Here is a 26,766-nt window from a genome sequence, read left to right as displayed (position 1 = left end):
GTCATCATTCCAGCTCATTCCAAAGGTGTTTACCTGTGAGTCACAGGGAATGGCATGAAACTGTCACAACCACAATGTATATATGTTTCCCCCCCTTTTTTTTGCAAGATCTGTCTTGTTTTGCATAATTATTTAATAAATTTGCTTTAAAATTCATTAAAAGAAAAAAATAAGAAGGTTAAGACTGTAATTGTTCCACAGGTTTATTTTATAAAATTGATATTCAGTCTTCATTTTATAAAATTGAAATCTAGTCGCAAAACCAAATGCAGCTTCACCAGTTTGGAAGCTTACTGGCTTTCAACTAAATTAAAATGGAGAACCAGCCGATTTAAATGAGGCAATATGCAATATGTGCCAGAAAGGTCTCAGTGAAACGGGGGAAATACGTCAAACTTGTGATATCTTGCAGCTATCAAAGCCCAACTGCCTCCACCAGCAGCTTCCAAAGGAACAGTTCATGTCGGTTTCAGCCGTCAGTTAGGTGTAAAGAACTAGAATCAGGATAAAGTAATTTGGGGTGGTAAAACTGCATATCACAGTGTTGAGCCAGGTTAAATCACTGCATCAGCCCTACTACCAATCCCAGAAGAGCTCAGTGTGACGTCAACACTCCAACACATCCAAATAGTGTTCAGATAATCTTCATCATTGTGATATAGAGCTGGGTACTGGATGCACTTTTAATTAGTTCACTCTATTATTTAGTGAGCGTATCTGGATACATTTGGATATATAGTATACCTGACCACTCTTTGACCTCCCTCTTCCTCAAACCGAGGATGCTGAGCTCAAGGCTGTTACTAGCGATTGGAAGGCTGACTGTGATTGACAGGCAGTCTTTAATGGAGATAAATGCATTCGTCGAGCTTGGCTCCACCCCTGCCATCTGTAGCCGGATCCACTGAAGCAAAGGAGACTGACTTGTGGGGGATGGACAGAAAGTGAGGAAGGGGTCCACCTCCAATCACGTATCCCTCTCACATCCCCCTATGAGCTATCACTCAAGTGATCCCCTGCGTAAAATGATTCTGCCCGAATGTATTCAGCTGCCTCCTCTGATTCCTGTAATTTTACCAGCCTCTATTTACGCACCTGGGGGGTGGAGGGGGTGAGCTGCATTTCCACATATTATTCTTAGATGAAATGTGCGGCTTTAGAAACCCACCTGTTTTATTTTTTTTTGTCTATTATAAGAGGTACTTTGAAAAGAAAGGTTTTAGATTTTTATTTCTTTATTTATTTAAATCATTTGATTTTTATTCTCTTCACATTAACAACAACCTGGTGATTGCTCCATTGTCTTAGACACAATTGTTTTTCTTTCTTTGTTCTGCCCTTGCTTCATGCTAATATCCCCCATCCTGTGTCTGTTTGTGCACAAGTAAGTGATTAGTATTTCTTATTTTGAACACTTATGGAAAAAACATAGCTTTAGCTGTGTCCAAAATGTCTCCCTATTCAGTATTCCCTACATTACTCACTATAGTGCACTACTATAGTGCAATATTCCCTATAATAGTGCACCATAGTGAGTAATGTGTCCCTACTCAGTATTCCCTACATTACTCACTATAGCGCACTACTATAGTGCACTATTTCCTATAATAGTGCACTATAGTGAGTAATGTGTCCCTACTCAGTATTCCCTATATTACTCACTATAGTGCACTTTTATAGGGAATTCAGGAGGAGAGAGAGCCTTTTCAGACCCTACCTCAAATGGATTTTTATCAAACATCACAGTGTATTATGGGTATCCTCTATCAACTAAGGTACCTATGGTGTACATTACTTATTTCGGTGCATTATGGGATTGTATACGTGCGCTTACAATTGTGCTTGGACACCATTTCAAAATGTCGGAACGCCAAAATAGTACACAGTACAGTGAATAGGACACCAATGATCGTCTTTTACTAAAAATATAAGTTGTTTATATATAATCAGTTCCTTTGACAAATTTCAATACTCTAAAGGAAGCATAGGGGGCAGCATGTCTTTGGTTTAAAAAAAAAACAGCACAACCACACCATCAGGTCAACGTTGAAATAAAATATATAATACATTTTGAAACCTTTGCAGACACCCCTTATATAACCCCTTATTGTATAACCCAGATTCTTTAAAGTGCCGTGGACACACATTTTAAGGTGCTGTGAACAACAGCTCTTAATGAGTATGAATGAGTCTTAGGTCACCATGCCCAATGCTGAGTGTGGGCTACAAGAGGTGGTAAAGATCCTCCCAGCATTGGGCTTTGAAGAAGTGCAACTACATCCTCTGGAGCGATGGGGCATCACCAGCCTTCGGGTTGAGTTTGAACTGAATTTGTGATTCAGAAATAATCACACAATATCAGCTTTTGATCTCACACTCATGAGATCAAAATGTTCCAGCAGATTTTTCCAGCCCTCCCATAACAAATTCATACAGTTTATTTCAGAGGAATTGTTGGATGAGCAGGCATCCACACAGTGTAATTGCAGTGTGGATGTTTGCCCATGTGTGGAAGGCCCAGCGCACAGTTGGCTCTAGTGTTAGCCCTCCTCCTGTCCCCTTTGTCCTTGTACCTGCTGAGTGGATCTATGTAGCACATTTAGGACAGCTGCATTGCACTGATAGAAACACACATGCACTCATGCACACACGCACGCTCGCACACACACACACATCCTGGTGTTTCTCATCATCCTCCGATACTGAGAGATAAATATGTCCTTTGGGCTGAAGCCAGACATTGGCAGCAGACAATTATTTATATATATATACTTTTTTAGTTTTTCTTTTTATCTATACTGTGTGTGTGTGTGTGTGTGTGTGCGCATGTGAGTGCGTGCATGCGTGTGTGAGCAAACACAACATGTGTAAGTAAGTGCACAAGCACACACACACCCTTCCAGCTGTTGCGGCCACCCCTGAGAGCTCATTTCCCAGGTGTTACACACATTTTTTCAGTAATCTACCCCCCCCTCCCAAACACACACACGTACACTCTGGCGGGCCACTTAATCTGCACTCAGGCAGCCCCCACAAGGCGGATTTCTGCTGTCTGAGGAGTGCCATGACAACTGCCGGAGCTGATCTCACCCTGGATGAGGCGTGCGTCTAAATCTAAATTCTGATGGGAGGTTCTCCGCGTGTGTCTCAGGCTTTCATGCATATTAAGGCTTTTAAAGTTCGGAAGAGTCTCGCGTAGTTTGAGCCTCGGACGTATATTTAAATTGCCAGAACATGCAGCTAGCCACATTCTGTTAACATGCTTATCTCCGGCCTGTGAGCCTGCAAACATTGGATCTGTCAACTTGTAAACATAACAGGAATATTTATTTATTTATACATTTATTTATTTATTTATTTTACAGTGATGGACACATGACATGAAGCATCATCGCCAGAGCATTTTACTTAACATTACTCCAAATTAATTTGTAAAGAATTGTAAAGAAGATATATGCAGAAAAGCCATCTGCAGTTCCCTCAGTAAAAGCAGTCCTGAGCCCCTGTTTTATAGCTCTAATCCACATATCTGTCTATGGTATATGAATCTAATTCCAAAATTTGACCCCTACCCCTTTGTTTTTGAATGTTATCTTGCCTCCTGGAACTGAGTTGTAGTGGTTAAAATTTTCCCCATGAAATGGAACAACTCTTCAAGAGCCTGATACATCATCAGCTCTGCTTTGCCAGTCTTCTGATATCAGAGAAGTGCTGCTGGACTTACTAACGGAGTTAAATTTACGGCATCATGCGCCTTCCAAAGCATTCAACAATCCTACATTATCACCCGCTCCTAACCCTCTGATACAAAGCTGACTTCAGCTGCTTGTTTGGCTTTTTGTTTGAAACTTAAAGTTCTACCATAAATGTTGTAGTAGCCAGAGGCACCAGAATGTAATTGCTTCAACATTTAAGGTGGAACTAGAGATTTACGAGCTAACAGCCGAGACATTGGCATACTGCTAGAGAGGTTTTATGCTTGTTATGATGTAAAGAAGCATAATGCATTGAATGTACATTAAACGAAGATAACAGAGTCATTTGCAGGTGATTCACAAGGTAAAAATGATTCATAGCACTTTGTTTAAAGTGTGCCCCTGAAAATAATCTTAAGCCCTACCCTTTGGCACCCCTCCGTTCCCTTGGATTCACACTATGTATGGCAACACCATCTACTATTGTTCTTAACCTTGATTTTGTCACTTGATTTAGTTAAGGACAGAAAAACAATACACTGAGTTGTGAACTGCACAGTTCTTTGTATGAGGGATGAATAGACTGGGTTGACAGATGATTGTTTTGAAATGAGCTTTGTATCAGCATTGTCTGTCTTCATTTGGGGAAATTAGCATCACAATTGGATTCACCAAGATGCTATCAATGCTTCTCAATAGCAAATAGCTTCTCAAGCTTCAATTTCAGAGCCTTTTCTCAATAAACTGCAAATGTTGGCCGCTGCTTAGTCGTAAACCCATTTTCCAATAGAATTTTTATGCCACACTATTGTTCAAATGTTGCCTGGGGTACCACAACCTTTCCTTACACAGAACATGGTGTCTGTAAACTAAATTGACAAGGCACATTCAGATGGGATAAATATCACTGAGATACTTTAGCAAAAGCCTCTGCCAAAGCTGCTAAGCTAACTTAGCAGAATGCTGTTGTGCTATACAACTTGCTGAGGCTAGCTGTCTACGTCTGCTGATTCTACAGTTTTACAAAGTGAGCCAAAGACTAAGATGTGATTTTCTAAAGGTGATCAGTGCTCCAGACTCCAGAGGCTGTGGTTTAGTCACTTTGCGGAAGTCTGGACTGATCCTTGTATGTTAATTGTAGCGGACAAGGGGGACCCAGAGAGGGAAATGAATCTGTAATGTGTGCTCGTGTGGTGGGGCGAGCCCAATGCCAGTCGTCTAATTGCTTTCACACAGTCTTGATTGAATTAGCCGGCCAGGCCTGGGCCTTTAATTGAATTGCAAAGCCTGGGGATGCTCTGCCAAACTGTCTTTCTGTCTTGGTACTGAAGGCAATAGCTCAACCCTTTCAGCACTTTGAAAGTATAGATGATCACTGGAAATAGGGTGGTCTGCTATCACTTGGGACCAGTGGTGAAAAAGCCAAAAGCGTATCCGTTTCAAGCAGTGTGGAAAATGTCACATCATATTTAGAAAGTTGTATTGTCATTTGTAGCTTCGGTAGATTAGCTGCTGTTCCAGTCCGTATTCAACCTGTTGTTTAATCGTCAGGGCCCTCATTAGACCACTGCAGAGCAGGTTTCCTTCGGTGGGTCATTCTCAATGACACTGACGAGGTGTAGGTTTGTGTCACATTCGCAGAGTGGATCAGACACAGCAGTGCTCCTAGAGTTTTTGTGTGTAACAATTTATATTGTGTGAACACTTTATGATAGATGGACCAATAGAAATGCTCCAAAATGACATACATTAACTTGCAATATGATTCTAAGAACATATGTGTCTTCTCCTCGGTTTGACACGAGGATATATATATATTATAAATGTAAAAAACCATAAATACATAAATAAAAAAAAATAAATAATATTTTCAGTAATCCCTAAATATTTCATGGTGTGGGGCTTTCCATCTGCTTTCCATATATATATGGAAACCAGGGTCGTGGTAGGTTTGGAGCCTACCCGGAATCACTGGGCCCAAGACAGGAACACACCCTGGAGGGGGCGCCAGTCCTTCATAGGGCGGCCCACACACATTCACTCACACATTCTGAGGCACCAATCCACCTACCAACGTGTGTCTTTGGACCATGGGAGGAAACCCGAGCACCCGGAGGAATCCCACGCAGACACAGAGAACACACCAACTCCTCACAGACAGTCACCCGGAGCGGGAATCGAACCCACAACCTCCAGGCCCCTGGAGATGTGTGACTGCGACACTACCTGCTGCATCACCGTGCAATTTCACTTTGAAATTAAATGGAGTGGCATTTGAGATTCAAATATATAATATATATCATGATACTTGAAGACATTTTCAAATTACATGGTATGTATCATGGTATTACTATACAAACACAAACACAGGGTTCCTCCAATCGCAGCTGGACCTTTCCCCTCTAGTCCAGTACAGAAAACCCATCCGACTCTTCCCTCGATCTGTGCTTTCAGCACTTTTTTCTGCTGCGCTAACAAAACCTAGCATCCCCTGTCGCCCCCCCCCTCTTTCCCCCCTCCCCACTTCATCCTTTCTCTTTGACTCTCTCTCTTTCTCTCTCACACACACACACATACACACACACGCTCGTGCACCTCTCCTGTGTGTCTCTTCTAATGTAGCTTTCATTAAATGCAGCAGTTTCAGGCTGGTTTCTGAGCGATTGAAAGGACAGGCAATGGAAAAAAAAGGGAAAAAAAGGATGTGCTGCTATATTCAGGTTGAGCCTTACAGACAAAGCAGCCATTTTGTACCGGTGGGGACCGGGGTGCACGTGTCTGTGTGTGTATGTGTGTATGCGCGCATGCTTAGCATATTTTGCTCCGTGTGCATAGACCAATCAGCTACAGCATTAAAACCATCTGCCTAATATTGTGTAGTTTGTCCTTGTGCTGCCAAATCAGGCATGAACTGCAGCAGATCTGTTAAGTCCTAAAGTTGTGAGGTGGAGCCTTCATGGATATGGCCTTCATGGCCTTCATGGGTTGTTCTTCCTGCACACCCACACCCACTGGATCGGATTGAAATCCGGGGAATCTGGAGGCCCAGTCTTGAGCTGTTTCACAAAAACATGCACTTTATGGACAGTCTCATCCAACACATCTAGGATTTCAAACACTTTTTTTTATAAAATTCAGAAGATGTTTCCTCACCATATGCTGCTCTTCAGTCGGTTTTCTTCCTGGAAACTTGTCTAATGTGTTTACGAAGCCCCAGTGTGTGTAAACGAGTATAAAAACATCAAGTTATGAAAGAGATTCTGAATTCAAACCGTGTATAATAACTTAAACTACAAGTTAAACCACAGCCACGTACAAACAGCAGTCAATTTTTGTTTTTTTCCTCAAACACACCATTCCACCTTGAAAGACGCTGAGCTTCTGAATGTAAACAACCTGAGAGAAATGCATTTCCCCACAGTGGTAGACATTCCTTTTAACAGAGAGTTTGTCCTGATAGTTACTATAGTTCTTTGAAGGCTACTGGGAATTTGGTGGCATTCAGGCACAAGAGCATCCATCAGGTCAGGAACTGATGTTGGAAGATTAGTTCTGGATCACAAAAGACACTCTTGCTCATCCCAAAGGTATTGGATGGAGTTACTCCTGAGAATGCAATTCCATTACTCCACAGCCTGGTTGTTATACACCTCTAGGGCAGTGGTCACCAAACTTTTTACGTACAAGATCGCCCTTTGAAATCGGAACAAATGAAAGATCTACCAGTGTAAATGCCAGGCCTAGGCTACTGAAAAACAAAGCTGTGTATGTCCCCATCGCATCCAATAACATAAAATTAAACTGTTTACTTACTTCATTAATGTACAACTGAGGGTTGGCTGTGGTACTTGGTGCCTGAGGAAAGGTTGTGCTACTGATAACTATCTTACAACTGTCCTTTGTGTCCCTGCTTAAGTAGCTCGCGAACCACTGCGGACACAGAATGATGCAGCTATAGTAACTGAAGCAGCCATGGTTTAATGCGATTGACTGGTTGGCGACCACTGCTCTAGGGCAATGGTTCCCAAATGGCGCGATGTCACTCAGTAACAAATCCACTGTAAAGAAGATTTGTCACTTAATTTATTATAAATTTCATCCAAATAATACTTTCAACCTTAGATTTTATTTTTTTATTAATCAATGAATTATTTTTTTGACTGTTGTTTATTAGAAGTAGGATTTCTGTAAACAGTAGGCATATGGAATAGTTGCTAAATTCACTATTTAATTCACTTTAATTTGTAGATTACCCCTGTATTATTTGCGGTTTAATAAATCATAGCAAACTGTTAATCTCTATTCCAGTAAGGCATTTCAATATGGATATCATTATAAAATTGTGATTATATTGATATATTTTGGGACGGGTGGTCTGTGGGTTATAAAAAATTTTTAGTACAAGTTGTATGTTCAGACCCTCACATTAACATCTGGCCTTCTTTAGCTCCCAGGCAGCCATCAGGGTCATTTCTGTTTGTGCTCTACCAGTGGCTTCGTTTGTTAAACACGGCTCTTCAGAACTTCTCCAGTAGACGCTGATGGGGGAACCATATCCGGTGGCTGCTCGCAAACACCTTCCGTCCAGCACACACACTCAGATGCAGTCCGTCTGTGGCTGGAGGTGCTGCTTTAGTGCCCACATAAATCAGTGTGGATGAAATGCTCTGGAAACCTTTGAAACAACCAGCAAATTACCTGCAATAAAATCCGACTGGTGTTCTGGCACCTCCAGCGCCGCCGCACAATGTGGGTTTTACTCACTGGGCCCACGCTAAACCCTCCAATTACAGTCCTGCTACTTCTTCTGGGGCCTTCTTTTTGGGGTGGGTGTGGGGGGTGGTGGTCTGCGCTGGTTATTAAAAGCAATAAACACAAGCAAGAGAGAGCCCTGAAAGTGGGCCAGACACAGTTTTCCTTGGTCCTTTAGTAGCCGTTTTTAGAAAGCTGACAGCCAAGTTCTTGTTGGACGCCGCGGGCCTGGAAGCACTTTGAGGTGATCTGGAGGCTTTTGACGGGCCTGCTGCGAAATTAGACCTGAAGTGTTTATAAATTCCATTAGACTGCTCCTACTTTCCTCTTCTACCTCGCTTAATAGCAAATTTCATCACATCTGTCAGAACCGACATGGGACCCCAACATGTCCCCAAAGTGCGCTTATTTGTTTAAAGTTATAAATAGGAACCTTAAGACAATGTCGATTTATTTAAAAAAAAAAAGGCTAACGTATGAATATTCCCGGCCTTAATCACGCCACGTAGCCGCGGGAACTCTGTGGAGCTTTTCGAATAACAACAGAAAAGGACCGCAGTTCTTGCATGTCGAGCGAGTGATGGGAGATTATGATCAAACAAGGCAGACAGTTCCAATGTGGACGCTGATGGAATCAAAGCACTGGTGTGCTTTTTAATCAGTGTTTTGCTTGTCCCTAGGCTACAGCTGACACTGCTTTGCTCCGCATCCGCAAACTGCTCTCTTCTCAAGGAAGACTCCTATTCCTTCATTAGCACGGGGTGCAGTCGCTCAGTTTCACCATTCTTACTTGACCATGTTTTACTTTCTTGCAGCGTTTTAGAGCAAAGTTCAACCAAAAAAATTTTTTTTTTCTTTTCTACAGATGTAGTCAGGGTCTATGAGGCTAATAGCCAAGACAAGGGATGTTTTAGGCTATTGGTTTTAGCATGATCGATTAATTACAACTTATTTCTTACTTCTTTAAACTTAATTCTTAAGTCTTCATTCAAACTTCGACGACGCCCACTAGACCACCATAAATCAGGTGATATTTGTGTGGTGGATCATTATCAGTGCTACAGTGGCACTGATACAAGTGGATCAGACACAGCAGTGCTGCTGGAGTTTTTGTGTGTAACTTTACACTGTGAATATTTCATGCTTCCACCCTTATAGCTGTCATTTTTTTTAGATTTATGGATTTTTTAAGACATTAATTCATTAATTCATTCATTATCTGTAACTGCTTATCCAATTCAGGGTCGTGGTGGGTCCAGAGCCTACGTGGAATCATTGGGCGCAAGGCGGGACTACACCCTGGCGGGGGCGCCAGTCCTTCACAGGGCAACACACACACTCCGGAAACCCACGCAGACATGGGGAGAACACACCAACTCCTCACAGACAGTCACCCAGAGCGGGAATCAAACCCTCAACCTCCAGGCCCCTTGAGCTGTGTGACTGCGACACTACCTGCTGCACCACCGTGCCGCCCCTGTTTTTTAAGACATCCATCCATCCATCCATCCTTTCAATTCTCCACCGCTTATCCGGGTCCGGGTCGCGGGGGAAGCAGTCGGAGCAAAGAAACCCAGACCTCCCTCTCCCCAGCCACCAACGCCAGCTCCTCCGGGGGTATACCGAGGCGTTCCCAGGCCAGTCGAGACATATAGTCTCTCCAGCGTGTTCTTGGTCTGCCCCGGGGCCTCCTCCCCGTTGGACATGCCCGGAACACCTCTCCAGGAAGGCATCCAGGAGGCATCCGAACCAGATGCCCGAACCACCTCAACTGGCTCCTCTCGATGTGGAGGAGCAGCGGCTCCACTCCGAGTCTCTCCCGGATGTCCGAGCTCCTAACCCTGTCTCTAAGGGAGAGTCCAGACATCCTGCGGAGAAAACTCATTTCAGCCGCTTGTACCCGCGATCTCATTCTTTCGGTCACTACCCAAAGCTCGTGACCATAGGTGAGGGTTGGGACGTAGATTGAACGGTAAATCGAGAGCTTTGCTTTTCTGCTCAGCTCTTTCTTCACCACAACGGACCGGTACAGAGCCCGCATTACTGCTGACGCTGCACCGATCCGCCTGTCAATCTCACGCTCCATTTTTCCCTCACTCGTGAACAAGACCCCGAGGTATTTAAACTCCTCCACTTGAGGCAGGATCTCACTTCCAACCTGGAGAGAGCACTCCACCCTTTTCCGACTGAGTACCATGGACTCGGACTTGGAGGTACTGATCCTCATCCCTACCGCTTCACACTCGGCTGCAAACTGGTCCAGCAAGAGCTGGAGGTCCCGGCTCGATGAAGCCAACAAGACCACATCATCTGCAAAAAGCAGACATGGGATCCTGAGACCACCAAACCGGACACCCTCCACCACTTGGCTACGCCGAGAAATTCTGTCCATAAAAATTGTGAACAGAACCGGTGACAACGTGCAGCCCTGACGGAGTCCAACTCCGACTGGAAACCAGTCGGACTTACTGCCAGCCATACGAACCAGACTCCTGCTCTGTTTCCTGCTCCTGCTCATATTTTCCCAAAATAATACTATGTATATACACACACAAAAGAAAAAAAAACATGTCCATACCATACTTCGTTTATTTATTTATTAATTTGTTTATTTAGTTAGACTTTCAGCAGAACTTTCAGAAGAACCACTCAAATGTTCTTCGAAGACCTCTTTTGGTTTGTGGAAATGTGAATAGACTTCTTTTAAAAGTATAAAAAAAATATGGGTGTAATGACACTCAAAATATGTTTCAAGATGACCTTCATATGACCTTTTTCAATAAGGTCAACAATAACAGCTTATTCTTATGTGTCTCAGTCAATGTACTTTGTCTAAATATCTGTGGAACCCCTTTGTAATCAGCAAATTCAGCCACTTTCAGGTAAACGCATTGATTTTTTCTCTATAGAAAAGCCATGTAAAAGGGATTAGAGGCACCTGAATCTAAGTGTTCAGTGCCAAACATCAGCTAGAGGCAGATATAGGGAACGCAGTTATCAGGCTGTGGAACAGTGGCATTGCATTTCCTTTAGTGATTGAACACAATCCAGTTTTTTTGAGCTACCTACTGATGTCTTTGATTTCAGAGACATATTGAATAAGCAGGTACTCTGAAATCTTTGGATGTAGAGGATATTTGTGAAACAGCTTTAAAAAGTGGTTCAGCCAAATCAGATTTCAGAACCAGAACTATCCGTTTTGCGATGCTAATTTTGTCGGGCTGTGTCCTTAAATTCAGGCCTGTTAAAAATTAGTTCCAGACTAATAATGGCCGATTATATTTCATACACAGTCATCAACCTCACTATTTATACTCGCCTCAGAAACAAAACTCAAGCACTAACCCTGAGCTTTTAGGTCGAAATGCCTTCAAGATCATGAATAACACACTCAGCCAGAGAGTGGACATATTTGATTGGTCCTGACCACCCCCTCGCTCACTTTTTTACTCTCGCTGTCTCTCTCTCGCTCTATTTTTGTTGCATGTGTATAATTGGCTCTGGACTCTGGTCTGTTTTCCCTCTCTGGCGCAGCGCCACCTTAATTTTCCACGGCCGTACTATCGAGGGGTTTTTCGAAAGCTCTGAAGTTTGGGTCCACTCTGAAGTCCACACTCCCTTCACTGACTCTATTGACACTTCGCTTGGACGTGGGAGCCTCATATTTCACTTTATTCACCATTCCTCTGCCCATAAATCATAAGAGAAGAAAAACATGTCAGGACTAATATGAGCTGAAGTGCTTTATCGCTTCGGTGCTGTATTTTTTTTTTGTATCTTTTTTTTTTTTTGCCTCCAGAAATGTTCCTCCTCGTTTTCAGTGACGTTTATTAAAGACTTCTTATCCTCAGTCGTATTCTGGTGTTAAATATTTAGCCAGGTTTTTAAATCAAGTGTGTGTGCGTGTGTGTGCGTGTGTGTGCGAGAGAGAGAGAGAAAATCCTGTCAGGCAATGGGCTCCTAGTGGCTTTATGGGATGGTGGATGTGGGAAAGAGTGAGTTTGTTTATATTATTGAGGGAAAGAGAAAGCGAGAGAGAGTGAGTTAGTTTGAGAATGAGCAGGTCAGGTTTGAGGAAGTAGGGGATTGCCTTGCATCTCCTGCTTTTCCTGCTTCGCCAGATACTCAACAAGAGTCCTGGTTGACCCCCGTCCACTGTGTTTATTTAGAATATGTGTGATGTCAGCATTCTAGCATTTAATCATATTTTTTATGGTTAGGTTAATGATTATGAACCATTCAAGTGCATCAGTGAATCACAATAATTTTCACAACTAGTAAGCCATAGGATAGAGGTAGCCAAATTCCGAATTTGGATCCAGGTTCCAGGCCGGGATATTAAAATAGCCAGTTAGTATGATGCTATAGCTGCAGCTGCCAATGCACCTTTCTGGCCTTGTAAAGTGTCACACAGGCCAGCTATTGTAAAATCCCAGCCTGGAACCTGGATCCAAATATGGTCAGTTTGTGTCAGGCAATGTGAAACAGCAAAGCTTTATTGCCTCCTACACTTCCTGTAGTGTATTGCAATCTGTCAGAATGCCTGCATAGTCATAAAACATGGCAGAAAATTCTGCAGAGTGTAGAGTAAACACTGCATCAACAATTTATTAAAGGGGAAATATTATGCAAAACTCACTTTTTGTGGGCTTTTATATTTCCACTTGGGTCTCTACTGCCCCATAAACATTCCAAGCGTAAAAAAAAAAATCCATCCATTTTCTGTGAGTCAGTTGAGAGATTTTGGTGTCAGGAATCATATGTTTCTATGAGCCACTTGGTGGCCCCCTCATTGTGATGTCACAATCAGGAAATTTGCATAGAACCACCTTCATGAACATGTTTTGTACAGCACATAGACCTATTCTAACTTGTTTAAAAACAGGTATAATATGTCATGTCTCCTTAAAAAATATATATATTCAAGGCCTGATAGCCCTCCCTCCTCCTCCACGTTAGCCAGCTTGGATGTCTGTGGGCACACACAACAGATCTGGTCAGTGAGCGTTCTCCTCCAAGTGTGTTAAGCTGTCCAGTGTTATCGTGTTAGCAGCAGTCCTCCAGAAAAGAAGTGGAGGAAGCATGTGCTTGGCCTGTATATTATTTGCCAGCACCAGAACTGTGTAATGATTTTATTAAAAATACCTCGTTATGGTTTTATCGTCCAGGCCTAGAGACCAGCTCACTTTTACAGGTCTGACAGCAGCAGGACTGGACCTTGACCGGAGCTGCTCTCGCGCCAAATAAACCACCCGCTAGACATTTTCCTTGGCCCTCTCGCCACACAGCCGGGCGGTGATTGCCAGCTAGGACTATGGAGGACGAAGTGTGTGTGTGTTTTATTGCTCCAGAAGGCCTGCAGGACTGAGCGCATGCAGGAAGCATGTGAGGCGTGGAGGAGAGGGAGTCTGGGAGGAACCGTAAGGACTTTTTCAGAAGGTTTCAGGAGGTTTCTGAAAGTGGACCAGACCTCACCCCTCAGCTTCCACAGCCAGATGTGGATAAAGGCTGCGCTGTCACTGGCTGGAGCCCGGTTCGCTCCCTCTGTCTCGCTCTCATTTGCCCTCTGACTTTCTGGCGTCTCTTTTCTCTTCTCTCTCTCTCTCTCTCTCTCTCTCTCTCTCTCGCACTCTGCCACTTCTCTTTCACTCTGTTTTATGTCCTTCTCTCTGTTTTTCTTCATCTCCCACTTTCTCTTTTGCCACTTTCTCTCCATCCTTCTCTCTTACTACACTTTGTCTTCTTCTTTCTTTCTTTCTTTCTTTCTTTCTGCTTTTTTAAATTCAATTTTCCTCTGTTTCTTTTTTATCCGTCTCTCACTGTCCTTTTTTTTTGTTTTTTTTTCTTTCTTTTCTGTCTTTCTGTCTCTTTCTTCCCATGTCTTTCTCTTTTGCTCTCTTGCCCTCTCTTCCTCTCAGTGGTTGGATCAGTGTTTAGTGATGTGTGCGCCCTCTCTCTCTCTCTCTCTCTCTCTCTCTACCCTCCCTCTCTCCCTCGTTCTTTCTCTGTCTTCGAAGGCGGCAGTGTGTCACTTCATTCCTGTGGTTGGAAAGTGCTGTTTTTGTTTGTTATTGAGGAAATAATGAAGTCTCTCAGGGCTCAGAGCTCTCTCTGTGAACCATTAACAGCAGCCAGGCTCAGGCTACTGTTAACCCTTTGAGGGAGGTCAAAAAACATGCTATAATTTCATGCTATTATTATTTCTTACTGGTACCTCATTGAAAAACCAGTAAGTGTAGATTCTAACCCTTTCAGCTCACACCACTGTGTTTGTGTTTGTATGCAGAAGAAAAGAGGTTTTATTATGATTTGAATTTGATGAATATTGTATTGTATTGTGTAAAGTCTTGTTTTGCGGAAAGAATAACATATCCTATATCCATCCAATTTTGGCCATGGTATTGTTTTGACGTCTTAACGATGACTTGTTGACAACGGAGCAAACAGAAAAACAGACCAAAAGTAACGATTCTAAACTGAAATTAAATAGAAAGGCAATTTGTTATATAACTATGTAATTATATTCATATAATATGTTAATATGGCAGTAGTAACAAGGTGACTAACACAAGGGTTATTTTCAGACACAGATACCTGAGGATATTTCCACACCTCAGCTTTTTTGGCCAATGCAATAAAACACAGCAGTTGACCCAGTGCCCGGCAGGTGCAGTGGATTCTGGGAGTCCTTCCAGGGCTAAGAACGTAGAGGGGAGAAGTGTGTGTGTGTGCGTGGGGGGGGGGGGGGGTATCTGAGGTGAAGATAAAAGCGCTCAATAAAGGAAGGAAAGAAAGAAAGATGCACACTCATCTGTTCAGTAAACACTTCAGCTCAAACATGCTGCCAAACACTGTGCTTCAGGGCGAACGAGTTATGATTCATCCCTCCATCTCTCTCTCTCTCTCCATCTTAGTTTTCCCTGAGAGAGAGAGAGAGCCATTAAAATATATATATATATATATCTCAGGAAGTGGAACCAGTCTTAATGTGTCAGTGGAGAGTTGAGGGTTTGAATAATTCAGGCTGAACCCTGAGCGTACTGCTTTAAACAGTGAGCTTCAGCTTGACTCCATTGGCCCAGAGATCCTCTGGCAGGTCTGAGCCCTTTTGGCATTGAAGGGTTTAATGTACTCCTTTCTCATCCCTCTGTTTTTTTTTCTCACTCTCTCTCCCTCTGTGTTTCAGCGTGCCAGTCAAGTTACTTTAAGCCTGCGCAGGGAGACGAGGCCTGCCTGCAGTGTCCAATCAACAGCCGCACCACCAACGACGGAGCCACCACCTGCGTGTGCCGCAACGGCTACTACCGGACAGACTCGGACCCTATTCAGATGCCCTGCACTAGTACGTAACCTCGTACACACACATACCGTAATCTACTCTCACAAAATTACTCACACTCACAGATGCTCACAAGCTCTCTCATTCTCTCACATGCTCTCACACACTCTTACCAGCTCTCACACACTCTCACAAGCTCTCATATACTCTCAAAAGATCTCATATACTCTCACAAGATCTCACATATTCTCACACTCTCACAAGCTTTCACATATTCTCACACTCTCACAAGCTTTCACAGACTCTTACCAGCTCTCACGTACTCTTACACACTCTCACAAGCTCTCACACACTCTCACAAGCTTTCACAGACTCTTACCAGCCCTCACAAGCTCGCATATACTCTTAAACACTCTCACAAGCTCTCACACATTCTCACAAGCTCTCATATACTCTCACAAGGTCTCACATACTCTCACAAGGTCTCACATGCTGTCACACAATTTCATACACTCCCCTGTCTCTTTGCACACTCTCACACTCTAGTCACTGCAAATGCTTCCCCACGTTTGTCATAGTAACACGGGGCAGCGAGGACATTTGCTGTTTCCTATCACTGTATAAAAGAAGTCCCAGGCCGTCTTTATTATTGGATGCGCCGTGACAGTTTCTGATTCCAATGGAATTCAAATTGCTTTGGAGACTTTTTTTATAATGTTCCCGCTAGAACAAATATAAATAACCAACATCAAAAACTGTGACAACTGGGTGCTTTCCTTTTTTTTTTTTTTTTTGATGAATCAAAAGAAGAACGACAAGTTTCACCACCTTGTACAGAGCCTTCATTCCTCTGCCAAAGACAACAGTGAGTGGATGAGTGAGTTCCTCTTATGAAAGTCTGTGATGTAAATTAAACTATGCTGCATGTTTGGCATTGCACTTTGTTATTGTATCCTAATTTAAATGGATAACTTTCACACTTGTAAGTAAACTGTATGCTACACCCTGGTTAGAATCAGAATTAAGTGCACGATTGAGACACAGTCCTATATCTAGTACATTTTATTTCCCCCAAATGTAGTGCATAGTGCCTGAATATATGCCCAAGGTGTTTGTTTGAGCATTTGTAACCTCACATGTGGCTCATGACTACAGCAGCTCTTTCCCTTCACATGAGCCCTGACCCCTACCTCTAGACATCACCCTAAATCTCCACTCCTACTCTGAGATCAGTTAAGGTTGCAGGCTAGTGGAGCAGGCCATGGCCTTTTTTGTCAGAACAGCAGAGGCCAAGGCTGCAGAAGGCACCAAATCCACTCCTGCCATTGTGTGTGTCGTGTTTATTTTATTATTATTTTTTTTACTCTCTGAAAGCGATGGCAAGCCAAGCACAGAGGAGGAGGAGGAGGAGGAGGAGAGGGCAGGGAGTGAGAGGGACAAAGCGAGAAAGAAAGAAAGAAAGAGAGAGAGAGAGAGAGAGAGGGAAAGAAAGGAAGCAAGCAGAAGAGAAAGGACGTTGAAGGCCTTAGACAAAAAGCCATTAACATAAGGCCGGCCCTGGGATTCGGAGCAGCTGTTGTGAATAAGAAAGAATCTGGGGAAAAAAAAGCAGCGTCACGTCTCTGATTAAAGGCTGGAAAAGGAGCACATCTGAAAGCCCAGAGCAGCTTAAGGCGCCTGTTAGTGCTCGCGAACCCCGGGAACGTGGTGTTTACGAATATTTTTTGTAGAAAGGCTTGTATGATTTTTGCATTCCGCCGTTAGGACTCTGGGACGCCCCACAAAAATGAGAGATCAATTGGATGTTTTTTTCCTCTTTTTTTTCCTTTAAAGAGTGAGGGAGGCGGAGGGTCTGTTTCTTGATTATCTCATTAGCCCCCAGAGAACCGCCCACAGTAATTAGAAGCACATGCCAAATAAAGATAAACATGGCGTATTGTTTGTGTGAGTAGAGCTGTCAGTCAGGAGCAGCACTCTGAGGCCCTCGGTGTGAACTTCTCTCTCTCTCTCTCTCTCTCTCTCTCTCTCTCTCTCTTCTTCAGACTAACTTTACATTTTTCACAAGTAAACATGGTCCCTCTTTTATTTTCTTTACCTCACCTTTCCCTCTTTCTTGTTCCATTACTCACTCTTTCACAATAGCTTTCTCTCTCATTTAACTCTCTCTCTCTCTCTCTCTCTCTCTCTCTCTCTCTCAGTCATAAATATGACACACCCCTCAGTTTGAGCTAGTGAACAGTGGACCGGTCTTTCCTGACTTTAATTGGCGGCACTGAGTGATGTTGTTTTGATGTGGACTGACATTGCAACCCTGTAATTGTAACGTTCCAGAGTTCAATGCGCTTTGTGTTATTTTCACTTAGAGCCCAGATGAATTAGCGCTGGAGGTCTTAGTCTAAGCTTGAAACTATTTAGAGGAGTAGCTCAGCCAAAAAGCTGTAAGAATTTGCTCCATTATGTTTTGTTTTCTTTATGGCAGTGATTCAGATGTAACTAAAAAGTCATGGTAATGTATACGCTACCAGTTAGCATTGCGCAAACCATATGCTTCAATCATCAACACTTGCCTTAAACCATGCAACACTGCTGCAACACCACCTTTGTGTGGTTTAAGACACTGTATTACATTGTGTTATCTATGGAAATAGGCTTTCGTGATGGCAGTTGATGCACGTAAGTGTCCGTTACAGATTAGCTACGTTAGGATTTGAGCTTCAATTCGTTCTTGTATAGTCTGCATTATAAACAAGAGACGGTTGGTGATGGTTTGGATTCATCAGTGTTACTACTCTTTTACTGGCATCTTTATGAAGGTACATTCGGGCATAAATGAAAAATGCATCTGCTATTGTGATAACTATTTACGTCCCAATGTTTTAAAGAACTAGGACCTAGAGAAAGTTTATTGATCTTGTGTCTTTTGAAGGTGGTATCTCTCTTAAAAACAACAATTTTTTTAAAGCATGTATTATCTTGAAAGCTGCAATATTGGATCAAAGGCAAGTTTTTCAAATGGAAAGGTATTCATGTAGCATATCAAGGAAGACCACAATCATCTCAGCAATCAATTGCCACAGTCACATCTGCAATATCTCTTGTGTTTAAAAGTTACCAACCCATAAATATCATAACTTTTGTTGTTCGTTACAGGCTCAACCAGAATCTAAATGCTCGGTGCGGTCTTCACTATTTTCCTGTAGCATCGTCAGGTAGCACTGAGCATTTAGGGTCTGGTTGAGCCTGTAACAACCAAAAGTATTTTTTTTTTTTTTTTTTTTGTATGCTACATGATCACTATCCCATGGTAAAAAACTTTCCCTTGAACCAATATGGCGGCTTTCAAGATGGTGGCCATATTTCGACAATAGCCTAAAACATGGGCCCCACACCCATTACCTGCAGAGGTCTTCAAATATGTCATTTTTTCTGTATTTTCAAATATGCCATTTGCCTAGACACAATAAATAAAAGTCTAGTGGAGTTCCCGTTGTAGTGTGACATATTTCGGTCATGCATTCTGGGTATTGTAGTGATAGAACTTTGATGAATGAATTTACAAAGGGATACAACATCAAGAATTCTGTCAAAACTGAGATATGCAATATTAATCAACACGACAAATAGAATTATGAATCCATCCCATTCAGTCATATATGAAATACAGTATTAAATGACATAGCACTGTGTTTATACCCACAGCCGTGCCCTCAGCTCCACAGAACGTGATCTCCAGCGTGAACGAAACATCCCTGATGCTGGAGTGGAGCCCACCTCGTGAGAGTGGAGGCAGAGAGGACGTGGTCTATAACATCATCTGTAAGAGCTGTGGAGGAGGCCGAGGTGGTTGTACACGATGCGGAGACAACGTCCAGTTCGTCCCCCGTCAGCTGGGATTGACCCACACACGTGTGTACATCAGCGACCTGCTGGCACACACTCAGTACACCTTTGAAGTCCAAGCTGTCAATGGAGTTTCAGACCAGAGCCCTTATTCACCCCAGTACGCCTCTGTCAACATCACTACTAACCAGGCTGGTGAGTACACACTCAGCTCTTCCTGCTGCCATAAATCTTTGATATATGGAATATTCATATCATTTTGGATCAGAAACTCCTGCAGCACTGCTGTGACTGATCCACTCTGACCAATGTAACACACAGTAAGTCCACGTTAGCACAGAAAAAAACAACAACACACGAATACACAATGAGTAAACAATGGTCAACGTTACCACCACAGTTGTTGTGGGTTCCAAACTCGCCGTTTCTGTTAGTGTTTCTTCTACTCACTTCACTTGCTACATTTCTGTGGGGAGCTGCTGTAGTAGAAAACAAACCACGTTCTAGATGGCAAAAAGCAAGTATTGTTCAGTAGTGTAAGTACCATGCAGTGAAAAAGAACCACAAAAGAGCACAATTGACCTTACTCTCTTGGGTTTGGATAGACAGCCATCTTTCTACCCTCATCAGTCAGAATAGTGCAGATTGTGTGGGCACCTGTTGCCTGTCTAATGGCGTCTTGCTGTCCCAGGTTGCTGGCATAGTGTACATTGGAACATTGCTGTGAGGATTTGATTGCATTCATCCATGTAAACATTAGTGAGGTCAAATACTAATGTTGGACGATTAGTTCAGAATCACAAACACCACTCAAGCCCATTGTGAAGATGTTGGATGGAGTTCCATACAGTTTCACTTCTCCACATCACTTCATACACTAGTCTACAATTTGCACTGGGTCCTCTGCAGGGTTTTTCTGTGAAGATTGTGCAAGTTGAGTGTATATGTCAGACACCTCAAAGCAGCACAATCAGTCGTTATTTCATGTGTTGATAGACTTTGGACACAGTGCTTATAGTCCTGCTTATATTAGTTTCATATATTGGAAATATAAATATAATACGGATGGCGATTTTTATGAGTAGTCTTCCCAATATGATGCAGTAAGCAAGTTAATAATAAGCTGGGTTCTCTGTAGACAATGGCTGCATCCCAATTGTATACTACACACACATACTATACAGAATATATTATGTACTAATCTTAATAGTATGAGCTGGGCAGGCTAGGACATATTAGCATACTACGCTGTTTCTTATTTATAGTAATTAATAAACTGTTGCTATGATATCTCACGTCTTACAAACCTGCTGTTGCTACGCTCTCTACCATTTTTTTCAAAGGTTGAAGCTCAAAATCCCCCTTCATATTCTATAGCGCACAGTGTAGGTCATAATATTATTGTTTCTGAACTAAAATAGTATATTTTATTTTTGATTATATAACAGTTTATCATATATTACCTTCCCATCTTTAATGTTTATGGCAATTTTCCACTGCATGGAATCGACTCATCTTAACTTGGCAAGGCTCAATGCACTTTTCCCAGCTCGCTTTTCCACTACATAGCTCCCCCAAAATGTAGTTTCTTATGTCAAAAATCCCTGTCTCTAAAGAAAACCACAGGCCTTGAAACTCACAGCAATGTTGGTGGTAACATTAGTCGCTGTTTTTTGTTTTTTGATTTTTCAGATTGAACACAGCTCCACCTCGCAGATTAGAAGTCTTTGTTTTTTTGGCACGTCTGGCTCATATTTTATGTATTTATTTATTTATTTCGCCCACCAATCCAAGGAGCATTTTTAACCTCCTTTAACCTTCACAAGTTGCCATTTTGAGTCAAATAAAAAAAAAAAGTGATCTCTGCTGTAACATAGATATTTTACAAATGGTAAGTTGGTACTGGATGTCTGCATTGGTCTCTCTGGCCAATCAGTGCTCTGGAATGTTTACACGTCATAACTAAGCTTGAAACAGGCAGTGAGAAGAAAGTCAAAAATGACCCAAGAGGTACCAGATTTGTGTAGTGGAAATGCACTGTCCAAATGTAGTGGTATTAGTTTTATAATCTGTAAAGTACCCCATGTAGGGAGTAGGGCATTATTTGAGACAGAACCAAAACTTTCCAGATGTGAGAAGCTGCTCAGTTTTTTCTTCAGTTGGATTGTAGGACAAAAGTGGCTATAATTACAGTACTCAAAACTCGACTGATTCTAAGTGTGCATTGTGGGTTTCTTAGTATACTCAACTTTGACCCTTCTAACACTTCTACACACTCAAAAACTAGTTAGAATTAGTTATTACGTGAGCAATTGGGATGCAGCCTGTGTATACTTATTTTCACAAAGAAAATCAGTATGGCTTGTAATTTGTAACTTTTAAATATGCTCTGCTTAACTCTTAGATTTCAGGATTACCAAAAATGTTACATACACTGATTTTTCCCTGTGTGGCTTCCCTCTGTTATGCCTACTTCCCACAAAAACGCTTGGACGGCTTGTGCTGACATAAACACACCAGCACTTACGAGCTCATTCGGGTCTTAACCTGATTCCATGGACACGTCCAAATATGTCTAACCCGGGCAGTGTCTGGGATGATGCTTTCCACACCAGACACTGCTTGATGGCCCACTGCTCTCCCAGCTGTGAGCTCATCATCTGTCTGAGTGGGGGCTGCCCATTAAAGCCCAGCTTTGGGCCTACTCCATTTCCTCCCAGACTGGTCTGTGATTGCACCGCCTGGCACACGTACCTTCATCACCAGCCCATATATCATCAAGACATTAATAAGCCCTGCAAATTCAGCATGATGTACAAAGATTTAGACAGATTTTTCTAGAAAAAAAAAATGTTTCAAGATATTCCTTTGTGCTTTCGTGGGCTAGTCAAGACAACTTTGGTATTCATCTCCCTTTAGAGACTCCCATTGCTGTCCTGTATTGAGCATCAGTCAAACAACAGTCGTGAAACGTCGTGAAACATTCCTTATAGCTTCGGTGTAAATGGGTGGGGCTACATTTGCAGAAAATGTAAGGGAAAACTGCTGTATTTTTAGGTTCATCAGCCTTGTATCTAAAGTGCAAAACTAAAGAAGCAAACATGTTTTGGCTGATTGACAGTGTTTGTGGTAAAAGGATAAAACAGTGTAAATAGTTTTATTTTTGCAGAACTTTCACTTTAAACCCTAAGCCTGTGGCACACTCCCAAAAGGCTCAAAGGCACAGATTTGCTGTTAATAGAAAACAGCTTCCTGCTTGTGATTAGATAAACTTTTATGCGTCTTGTTTTAGTCACAGCTTGAGGACATGCCCCTGATCACACACTCTTATAGCAACAGCAGCAGGGTGTTTTTTTGTTTTTTTCACTCCCACTGCAATTGTGGTTTTGTTGATGGCGTCCCACTTACTTCAGAGAGAATGGCTTTGGTTTGTTCTTTAATTGTCTGTATGAAGCGGCTGATGCAGGGTTGACGAGCCCAGACGGAAACGGCTTTATCTTTGCCCTTGTGTGTGTTCTGTTCTGTTGGGAACACACACTCCGCAGCGCGCTGATGCTCATCATGCAACTGGGATCCAGCATGACCTTTTAACTTATGTGATGTGATTTTATTGGCTGTTGTGTATCGTTAGTGACACAAATCATTTAATAATTGCCCCACCCAGTGGGCTTTGCATCCATTGCATTGGCGGGGGGCACTGAGGAGCAGTGGGGTTTAGCCCTTGTGACACAAAGTTCATTTGAACTGAGAGATTCAGATCACTTTTGCAATTGTAAGGTGTTTTATTATTGTTTTCAATTTGAAATTTTTGTCACCTCCTTTACATGTTTTTTGTTTGGCTTTGGCAGTGGAGTTTGAAATATGAGTGCACACACACACACACACAAATACAGTTGGTTTCCAAGCATCCATGTATTGTGTAGATATTACATTAACTTACATCAATTCTTTAGAGACCTACCCTCATATATCTAACCTTATACTACCCTTAACATATGTTTTCATACTTTAGATTTTGGTCCCCAATACATGGGGTAAACCTAGTAAACACACACACACACACACACACACACACACACACAATCTATGTCTCTCTCAAACACACTAACTTTAAAAGTTTCAGTTTCTTCAGTTTCAGTTTTCTCACTCTTTACTTGAACTTATACAAACTTATAAACACACACACACACACACACACACACACACAATTTACCCCCTCCTTTGCAATTTGTGTGCCTCTCATCCATCCAGTCAGCTGTGGAAATCCAATTAGCACAGAATGTGTGTGGAGAGAAAATGTGTTTAACATGCTCACTGAAACATGCAAACACTAAACTACATGCATGCTTTACGATGAGAGGAACAGAAACACTGCGCTCTCTCTCCCTCTGAACTGACAGGCAGACACACTGAAGCCTAGCGTGGACCGCATTTTCTCTAAACCAGAGGTGTATGGACAGTCTGTTTATTGTATTCTAAACTATAAAGATTTTGCTTGTTTATCTGCACATTCCTGCTCTGTGTTTTTTGGCTTTCTGTTCTACACTCTATACAATACAAACAAGCTATAATTGCAAGAAAAGGAAAGGAAATGTGGTGTTCCTGGCCGGTACATAAGCCTTTGTCACAGGCCCCCTTTGTTTCACATGGATCTGTTTTTGTCGTAACTACACGATGCGTCTACAACACCTCTACACATCGTGGGGAACAAAAACGAAGTGGTGTCACACAGCACTAGCTCACTGTGTTGCACATATCACAGACTGGTTGCTTCAGACTGTTTGAAAATAATGGTTACACATTTAAAAGAAGGAAAATCAGTAGTTATTGAACTTGAATATCATCTGTTATGATGACACCGTGAGAAAACAGAAGACAAAATGTGAATTGCAGCAGTGCCGCCCAGCCCTGGTAAAGGCAATAAAATAAAAGTGTTTAACGCTCACGTTTTTAACAGCTACGCCCTGTGCACTTGTGACATTTAGTGGATGTTTGTGAACTTGTGGCAGATTGGCATGAAGGAGAGCACATAAATCAGTCTCCAGTATTACAGTGCTATTAGAGAGAGAGAGAGAGAGAGAGGATTTGCCAGAAAATGTGGTTTAGTTCTCTTGAGTTTTTACAGATTGGCTCTGAATGATGTTCAGATGAAAGTCCTCATCCTTTTTCTTTAAAGGAATCAAATCAAATGCAGACAGTTTCCCCTCTTTACTCCGACTGTAGTCGATCAGCCAAGACATGTTTGGTTTCCAAGGTCTGCTTCTTTAGTTTGGAACGCTAACCGTCAGACAACTGTGGTAATTTTACAGTGAATTACAAAATAATTTTACTGTAGAATTCTGTCATTCTGAAATTACTGTACTTTATTTGACTATGGATTCTAAGGGCTGACATCCATTCTTTATTCATCAACTGCTTAATAAAATAGACAAACTGTTGTTGGAGAGAATAAATATCCCAGAGTACTCCGCAGACACTACAGAAGGAACATGATCAATTTTTTTTTATTTTATACTAAATCTATTGGTTAAAGGAGCATTTGTACATTATTTATTTCATTTAAAATACATGAATAATCCTATTTCATAGCTTGGCTATTATGCTCTATAGAGTGGGTCTCGCACATGGGGGCAGCCATGTTTAAATAAGGATTTCTGATACATCCAGTTCGTTAGTTGCAATGGCTGTTTAATAGCATAGATAACTTACAGAAAATTATTGGTTGCTTCTTTAAATATCTGATCATCAGGGATTCAGTAGGTTGTTGTTGTTGTGGGTGGAGTTATAGCTACAATATCTATAGAGTGACGTAGACGTAGAAACTGTAGTTGGGTCAGTTTTACTAACGTGAACAAATTCAGTCTTATTGTGGTTTTAATGATGTAGAATTACAGTGAAAGTAGTGTAAATTTCAGGGTGGTAAACAGTGAGCTGGCAGAAAAGCACTGTAAATTTTACCAGGTTTTTTACAGTGCAGCTTAGGATATTTTAGTAGACATTCTTGTATTTACAGGGCAATAAAATCATAATATAAAAGTTCATCTCGTCAGTAAATAGGTGTGTGTGAGACATTAGATATACAGTAAACTATGCATGATACATAAACTGTATTTGCACACTTAAGCTTAAAGGCCTGACGTTTGACAGCTTGGCCGTTGTGGACAGTAGCCCTTCTCTGTTGCTCTTCATCCAAATGAGCTAAACCTCATTTGCATTATGATTGTGTGTGTGTGTGTGTGTGTGTGTGTGTGTGTGTGTGTGTGTGCATGTGAGAAAACAGTGAGAGAGCTATGATGATGAAGATAGCTCCAGCAGCTGCGCAGAAACAAAGCAAAGCCTGAGGAGATCAGAGCGTAACGAAGAAAGAGAGAGAGAGGGAGGGAGGGAGGGAGAAGAGGGTGGTGAGAGTGAAAGGGAGAGAGAGAGAGAAGTCAGGAGAAAGAAGGGAAGAGAACATGCTACTGTTGATTTTTAACTGTGTTTGTTTTTTTTACCTTAATCTGCAGAAAATGCCTGATCAGATATTGGAGGAGGGAAGTGAGTGAATCTTGAGACTTGAAGCATCATTTTATAGTTGCTACTTTGTTGTTAAAGATCAAAGAGTAGACATTTTAAAGATAAATACCTGAGTAGTACTGGTGTCTAATGATACTCAAGCTTTCAATTTTAAAAGTTGTGCGAAAGTTTCATTAATCAGACAGTGTCACTGAGTGCAGACGAATCTGCATTCGTTTTTTTACACAACATTGTTGAATAAAGGCCAATATGATTGGCCATAAAGATTAGTTGCTTATTTCAGAGTACTGTGATGTCACAATTGAGATGGTCAGTTTTGTGATAATTATAAATAATTGGTATAATTTTCAGGACTAAGTGAACCACTCATATTTTTGTTACTGTTTCTTCACCTCTCTCTCTCTCTCTCAATTGTGAGCCCGTTTTTTGTTTGAGTGTTAAAGTGGTGGTCCGGTGGGTCTAATGAAGGCTGACGGGATGTTTATGTAACCCCGAAGCCCTCCGAACCGTAAGCAATTAAAGGCCTGACCCTAGAGCCCCCTCTCACAAGCCCGGGCTGCCCTGACCGGCCCCTTTCACAGCTCCGTCTCACCTCGGCCGTTGGACCACTCGGACCATTCGGACCACTCTAATGCGATGTGACGGCCACTCTGTTTGAGAGGGGCACAGACGACCAGCGTCCCG

At 42.1% G+C, this 26,766-nt stretch overlaps 1 protein-coding gene across 2 annotated transcripts in view; it reads left to right on the top strand.

Moving 5' to 3' along the window:
- The window catches only part of ephb2b (eph receptor B2b), a 220,195-nt gene that overhangs the window by 140,857 nt on the left and 52,572 nt on the right, over positions 1-26,766 (top strand). For both annotated transcript variants that reach the window (XM_066673311.1, XM_066673310.1), the window contains exons 4-5: positions 15,634-15,789; positions 19,426-19,761. In XM_066673311.1, the coding sequence (XP_066529408.1) occupies positions 15,634-15,789; positions 19,426-19,761 (492 nt within the window). The remainder of the gene's footprint in view (positions 1-15,633; positions 15,790-19,425; positions 19,762-26,766) is intronic.

This window comes from Hoplias malabaricus, chromosome 5 (assembly GCF_029633855.1).
Source record: "Hoplias malabaricus isolate fHopMal1 chromosome 5, fHopMal1.hap1, whole genome shotgun sequence".
NCBI classification, from domain to species: domain Eukaryota; kingdom Metazoa; phylum Chordata; class Actinopteri; order Characiformes; family Erythrinidae; genus Hoplias; species Hoplias malabaricus.
The sequence above is the reverse complement of the archived record's forward strand: the minus strand, read 5'-3'. Positions and strand labels throughout refer to the sequence as shown.